The 6,959-nt window shown below is 50.9% G+C and overlaps 1 protein-coding gene across 1 annotated transcript in view; it reads right to left on the bottom strand.

The window, feature by feature from the left end:
* Positions 1 to 457: 457 nt before the first annotated feature.
* Positions 458 to 6,959, bottom strand: part of ADAM33 (ADAM metallopeptidase domain 33) — a 106,108-nt gene continuing 99,606 nt past the window's right edge. The window contains exons 22-24 of the mRNA XM_084855302.1: positions 6,715 to 6,878; positions 5,656 to 5,673; positions 458 to 3,846 (exon numbers count right to left, since the gene is read on the bottom strand). Of these exons, the coding sequence (XP_084711428.1) occupies positions 3,795 to 3,846; positions 5,656 to 5,673; positions 6,715 to 6,878 (234 nt within the window). The 3' untranslated portion in view covers positions 458 to 3,794. The remainder of the gene's footprint in view (positions 3,847 to 5,655; positions 5,674 to 6,714; positions 6,879 to 6,959) is intronic.

Raw genomic sequence — 6,959 nt, 5'->3', positions numbered from 1 at the left:
CTCTCCTCTTCCTAGCGTGGAGCACAGGGCCATTCCGAGCTGCCTGCGAGGCAGCATGGGACAGGGGGCAGGTCGATTCTCCAGGAACTGACCTCGGAGCGCAGGCTCCAAGGAGCGCAGGCTCCCAGAAAATCACATATCCCATGGCTGTCTCGCTGCTGACTAGCAGCCATAGGATTGCTCCCTCCATGAGTAATTTTGTATGTGTGCTTGAATGGTGTTCAGTATGTTTCTGTTTTAATATTTGAGATAATAGTCTTTAACATTTTATGTTCTAGAAAAGTTTGCCACACACACACTTTTTCTAATAGGCACAAGCTTTCCATTTCCAACATACAGTGGTACGATTTAATGTGGTTGCGTTTATAATATTTGAGATATATGTCCTATGGTTATGTGTTGCCTGTGATTAAATAACAAAATATTAACAATTAAAAACACTTGCCAATATATATTTAAATAAGAAAAAAGCCCTTTATTCCTTCATTCTCCTTCAGAAGGGAAGTGGGGGTTGGGGGTTCTCAAATCAAGCTGAAGATGCAAACATCTGGCAGAAAGGTGCATAGCAGAAAAGTCACAGCTTCTGGCCTGCATGAGCTCAGTACAAAAGGAGAACATGGATCTCCTTGGATACACAGATCAAAGGCAAGAGCCTGCTTGCTTGTCTGAACAAATGAGAAGCCATCTATGGCTACAGACCACCAGCAGTGAGAATATCAGTAGAGACTGGGTGGGGCTTTGAGGGGCTCACAGCTTTCTAGAGGTCTGCAGAGTGAAATGTGCACGAAGAAAGCCCAAATTCTGGTCTCAGCATTAATGCCAATTAAACATCTTTGCACAGGTCTACTTCATGGGTCTAAATTTCCTTAATCAACTCTAAAGGCAATCTAAAGAAAAATTCTGGGTTTTTCCAGCCAGAGTTAAGGAAATGGGAGGAAGGGCACTGAGTTGTAAGGCCAGAGAAAGGAGCACCGACTGGGGAAGTATGAGCAGCTATGCAAGGCACTGAAGGTCCATTCTCATGAGCATTAGCAAGACCCCCCACGACTCTGGCCCGTTACGTTGATTCTTCACCCAATCAGGCCCACCCAAGACTTGGCCCGGCCAAGCAGTTTTGCAGTCTGAGATGCCTGGCCTGGGATGTTCAGGGGGGGCCACCTAGAAATCATGAATTGGGACGCTCTTCTCAGACTGGGCACCATTTCACTAGTGCCCTGAAAAAAAATACTGCTTTGCCAAGCAACTGTACAGATTGCTTGAAAAGTCAAGCCAGCCCAGAGCCAAACAAAGGGCCTGAGGGTTTTGTATGGCACCATAATGGCTGAAGTGTTATTATTTTTTAACCTGAAGCTTTTAGGGGGCCGAGTTTTCTGCGTTCCACCTTTGTGCGGTGAAAACACAGGCACTGATGCCGTACCAAGCATGCTCTTCTCATGGTACAGCAAACAAAGGCTAAAATGTCAGGCTTGCCCCAGCACCAATGTGGCACAGTTGAATTAGTGGCCCAACAGCCAGCCCCAAGGGGGTGCAACCTTTTAGCAATGCAGCCCTGTCACTCCAGACGAAAACACCACTTCACAGAACATGTCCCTGGAGTAGCAGCATCTACCAAGAACTCATCAGTGCTTCAAAACAGAGAGGCGGGGCTCCTACCTGCCCCAAAGTCACATTTTCAGGCTCAGGACCCTTGATCCCAAGATGCTGGAAGTTTTCTGCAGTTATAGGTTGAGGAGGGAAAGGCGCTCAGCACATGCCCAGAGGAACACTTTTGGGGGGTAACTTTCTGGGCATTGAAAATGAGTCCCAGAGCTGAGGCTTGGCTCAGGGAAGCCCTGAAATTCAGCAGCTGGCCCATCTCTTCTGGGTATGAAGGAGGCCTGAGGGAGAGACGGCCAGGGCGCACGCTTCACAGAGGGAGATGAGGAGCGAGCCGCAGAGCACCAAGAGCAGCACCCGCCGGACGCACGCTGCTCGTGAACAGAAGGGCGCCTCCTCCATCCCAACGACCGTCTCCACTGGGGGAACCGATGTGTGAAGCAACTGCGAGTGGCAACGAAGGCTAATTCACTCGCCGTGGCCAGCGCCCCTCCTTGCTCTGGCGCGTGTGCAGAGCCCCCAGGCCCCCCTCCGCGTCCTGAGCCTGGAGCCGGAATGCAGGGCAGGGCACACCCCTGACCTGAGAAACAATCCAAGCCACCTCTGATGCTCTGGGTGACCTGCAGGGGAGGGGTGCAGGGTTATGGCAACCACGAACCACTGCTGGCTACCAAAAGCCACGGGCCCCTGGTCCCAGCAGAACTGAACTACTTCATCACCCCCTCCCCTGATACTGTGTTTGGTGCTCCTCGCTTCTTCCTTCTGGGGTGACAGCATAGGAAGATCTCAACAGGAGGATGGGGGCTTCCTCAGGGACCCTCCTCCGGGCTGTGCTTTCACCCGCAGCGGCAACAAAGAAGAAGGCCCAGCTTCCATCCCACTCCTTGGGCAGGTCTGCTGTGACTCCTGGAAAGCGTTGCCCCCGGAGCTCATCCCTTGCCCACTTCCTACGTCATTTCCATGTGTTCACCCCATCCCCAGCTAGCAGCCCATCACAGAACATGGCCCCTCCTGCCCCACCCAACGCAGACAGTCAGCCCCAGTTCCCCACAAACAGAACACGGCGCAGAGCTGATGCTCAGTCCCCTGCCTAAAAGGCCTCCGTCTCACAGCAGAGGTCTCCGTGGCCCCTAGGGGCAAAATGGAACCAGTGAGCTGGGGCGGGGGGGGGGCACTGATAGGCTGAGCAGCTTGGAACACCTGGAACAAATGGAATGTTTCCCCTGCCACTGCCTAGCCAGGCTTGCATTTTGGAAATGGAAATAGCATCCACAGTCAGAACTGTGGTGGGTGGGTGGGGCAGGGGGGGACTCTTCCCCTTGAGTGGTTTTTCTGCCCCATACTGCACACACGTCCAACAACTATTTGCCCCCCCCGGTACCCCCCACTCCCCACGGTCCCAATGCAGATTCCCCTCCCCAAGGCTGCCATTTCTTTTTGATGAAAGAAACAAATCTGGGATCGGGGATCACATGGCAAACCTATGGTTAATGCTGGGTCTCAGTAGGTATGTGCAGTAAGCCCTCCTTCCCCAACTGAGTCCCTCCAGATGTGTTGCACTACAACTCCCATAATGCCCATGCTGGCTGGGAATGATGGGAGTTGTAGTCCAGCACGTCTGTAGGGCACCAAGTTGGGGAAGACTGCTCCATCCCACTGGCACCATACGCTTTGGAAACCTGCCCCTAATGACAAGGGGACACCGTGACACCAGCTCAGGAGGGCAGCATCCAGCCAGCACCTGGGACTCCATTGGTGGAGGAGAGATTACACTGTGAGGTTTTCCAAAACAAGGAGGTCACTAATCGTGGTCCATCACTTTCCGGTGGCTTCCGTGGATCAGAGCCGTTCCCTCTGGAAACCTGCTGCCATGGGTAGGGAGACACAAGGCCTCGATTGCCAAGGCCAGGGCCCATGCTTCATGAGCCGGCTAAGATGAAGCTCCTCCTCCCCCAGTCACTTCCTCAAGGCCCGTTTTGTCCCTAACCCCTGCAGCCCTTCGTTACATGGGAGCACCAATTTCCCGTACACAGCCCCTCCACGCCCTTCTTCGTTATTTGTGGAAACAGTTACTACTTCCTTTAAAAATAATAATAATTATAGTCTTTGGTAGCAAAAATCCCTGCGTTGACCGCAGTAGTGCAAATGAGGAGGAAGGAGTCTGCCGAAAGTCATCCGGGATCCCGGTTTCACCGTTGTCATTTCTTAAAGGGGAAGGAAGCGGACTGGACTTTCAAGCCCGGAACTGGTCTAAAGAAAAAGAAGATCGACAACAGTCACCAGAAGAACAAAGAAGAAAAGAAAAGCCCAAAGTACGCTGTGTTAAAATTAGATACACACATGTGCATACCATTGCTCACTTTACATGCAAAAGGAGCAAACACGTGAATAAAGTGTGCCTTTATTGTGTGCCGTTTGGTTTTAATTTTTGTGAACCAACCAGAGAGCTTTGGCTGTTGGGCGGCATAGAAATGAAATGAAATAAAATAAATAAATAAATAAAGGAACATGATTTCTGTCATCACATCTATGTCCCCTTAAGAGGTTTCCACCCTTAAAACGTGTCCTAAAACTAACTTCAAATAATAAATAAATAAAATAGCTTCATCCTGACTATCCGTGGCCCTCCAGCACATCGGCCTGAGGCCATTTCCCAATTCTGTCCCCAGGATCCTTCAACCTGACAGATGGAGGATTTCACCTGGAACCTTATATACATGAAAGCACATCCTTCACTACTGAGATGTGACATCCACTCCTCGCAGTGGCATTAGATTAGGGCCACACACTTGCAACAGAGTATAAGCGCTGTGATCATTGGGTCACCCCAGGTCTCAACTAGGCCTGAGTTGAAATCACTCACCGCACCCCGTATTTTGCTATCCCAGTCACAAGGGATTGTAGATCTCCCCCTCCATTCCTTCAAACTGGGTTAGCTTCTACAGAGCGTGAAGATAGACGTACGTTTTATGGACGAAGACAGAGGTGGTTCTGTGATGTGTTGTAAGTGCTCTGTTTGGACATGTGATCCCAGCCCCAAAAACAAATGCTTCGGAATGCAGTAAGTTCTGTTTAAACTGCTTCCACCATGCAGTGCTGGCTGCAGGTTATCGAGCACCCTGGGGCAAGACACCCCCATGGCCCCCTCCCTCAGGGAGTCTCTCTCCTCAGCACCATGGTCACGGGCTGCCCTCCTCTTCCTCATCCTTGCCACCACTTGCTCGCTTGGCAGGCCGAGCGCCAGGGAGCAAGCAGGCAGGGGCATCTCCTGCTCCTCCTCCTCCCCACCGTCATTTTCTGGGCCAGAGTGAGAGCTTGCAATGGCGAGGAGGGGCAACTCCAGGGGATTCTTGTCTGTGGGTAGGGATGTGTGAATCCACCCCCATCCGGGTTCTCCAGGAGCCCGCCCAGCCTCCGCACCCGCTCTCCAGTCCCCGGACCGTGCACAAGCCCCTCCCGCGCTCAGCGAGCGGCCTGCACTCGCCCTGAACACACACTTCACTCGCTCTTGAAAAATAAAATGCCAACTGCAAAAACGTGCATATTTGTGTATACGCGAAAATGCACATCCTCGCAAAACTGCATTTTCGTGCATACACAAATATGTGCATTCACAAAATGTGCATTTTCGCATACATAAATATGAACATTCAGAAATATGCACATTTTTGCAATTGGCATTTTATTTTTCGAAAAATGGTGACCGCAGAGCTCGACGAGACCACCAGGGTGAGTGCAGGCCGCTCGCCGAGCACGGGCAGGGGGTGAGTGGGGGCAGGGGCTCAGCAAGCGGGGCTCAAGGGTACAGGCGGGGGGGGAGGGGGTCTGCTGGATTCCTGGACAGAATTGGGCACCCATGCCATCCCTATCTGTGGGCCCTTGGTGGGGTGTGGGCCTTTGGCAGGTGCCTGGCCATGCCTACCCTTGATGCTGGCCCTGCCACCATATTTTAGAACATCTGTCTGTCTTCACTCGAGAGCACAGACACAGCATGAGACACTAACAGAAGACAAGAAATTGGGCTTCCCAGTGACAGCAGTGGGGCAAGGTCACACTCACCTCTGAGGCGGCACTGGCCTGTTGGGGAGGAGAAAGCAAAGAGGTATGTTACTGGGTTGGGCTCAAATTGTGATGCCATTATATTCAGATTTGTAGTAGAGATTCTCCCAACTTTTCTGGTCTTTTGGCCACCTCCGGCTTTTGAGAGTTTGTTGATTTCTTCCCCCCAAACTTCAGGATGTGGCTTTCAAGATACCATTCAAGATGGCACCTCGATTCCTAGTTTAGAGAAAAGGGTCGTGGCAAATGTGAAAACAGCCCCACCCTTTGTGGCTGCCACATCCCCCAGCATGTGCTATAAGGGAGTTTCTCCCAATATTTTGGTCCCATGCAAATTTGGAGACTTCATAGGTTCAAGTTCCAGTTTTAGTGTAGAAAATGTTCCGGTGTCAATACTCAAAGGAAAATACTCATTAGGAAAGGCCCTCCATTTTTTGCTTAGAATTCATGTTCATTTCTAAATAAGTCATTTTCAGTTTCAGAATCTAGGGTGGTGGACTTCTCCATGTATCTTAGACAGGGAATTAACCACGGACATTCTCATAGTAAACTCTGCCAAAACAGACTTCCAGTTAACTTCTCCAACTATTTCATTAATGAATCATCTTCATAAAAAGAGCCCTGCTGGATCAGGCCATCTCAAGATGCTACATACTTGCAAATCTCCTAATAATAAAAGTCAGCAAAATCTTTTCTTCCAGAATTCCTGTAATGTCATACTGTAGACCTCCCAAATCCAGTACCCTCCAGATGTGCCAGACTACAAATCCCATCAGCCCTAGCCAGCATGGCCCATGAGGGCTAGGGATTATGGGAATTGTAGTTCAACACATCTGGAGGGTGCCAGGTTGGGGAAAGCTGTCATACTGGAACACTAAGCTCAGTCACGATTGTGGAGGAAATATTTGGCCAGAACATCAAGTTATTTCAATGCTGCCGCAGTTCCTGCTGTTCCTGCCTGTTTAAACCACTGCAACAGCCACTTCCTTGTCCACCTCCCATCCCCTATCATATGGAAGCCACCAAGGCTGCAGATGGCTGGCTTCATTGCCCACTTACCTGAGTGGTTTGGAGAGGTGGCTCGAGGAATTGATACCTGCTGTCTTGGAGTTGGTGGGAGGCACCATGACCAGCAAGGCCTGACCCTGAGCTGATGACAGTTCTTTAGCCAGAAGGGGGTTCCCTGGCAGCGGCTTGCGAGGTGGCCTGTGCTTTGGATCGACCTAGCAGGGAATAAAGGAGGACAAGATGGCGCCATGTCAACACGACGTCAAAGCGGTTGGAAGCCTCATATAGAAAGCCAC

This window comes from Heloderma suspectum, chromosome 5, assembly GCF_057233095.1.
Source record: "Heloderma suspectum isolate Gila_16-S chromosome 5, 16-S_ref, whole genome shotgun sequence".
In the NCBI taxonomy this organism is placed as follows: Eukaryota; Metazoa; Chordata; class Lepidosauria; order Squamata; family Helodermatidae; genus Heloderma; species Heloderma suspectum.
Note: the sequence above shows the minus strand (reverse complement) of the source record. Positions and strands in the feature narration are given on the sequence as shown.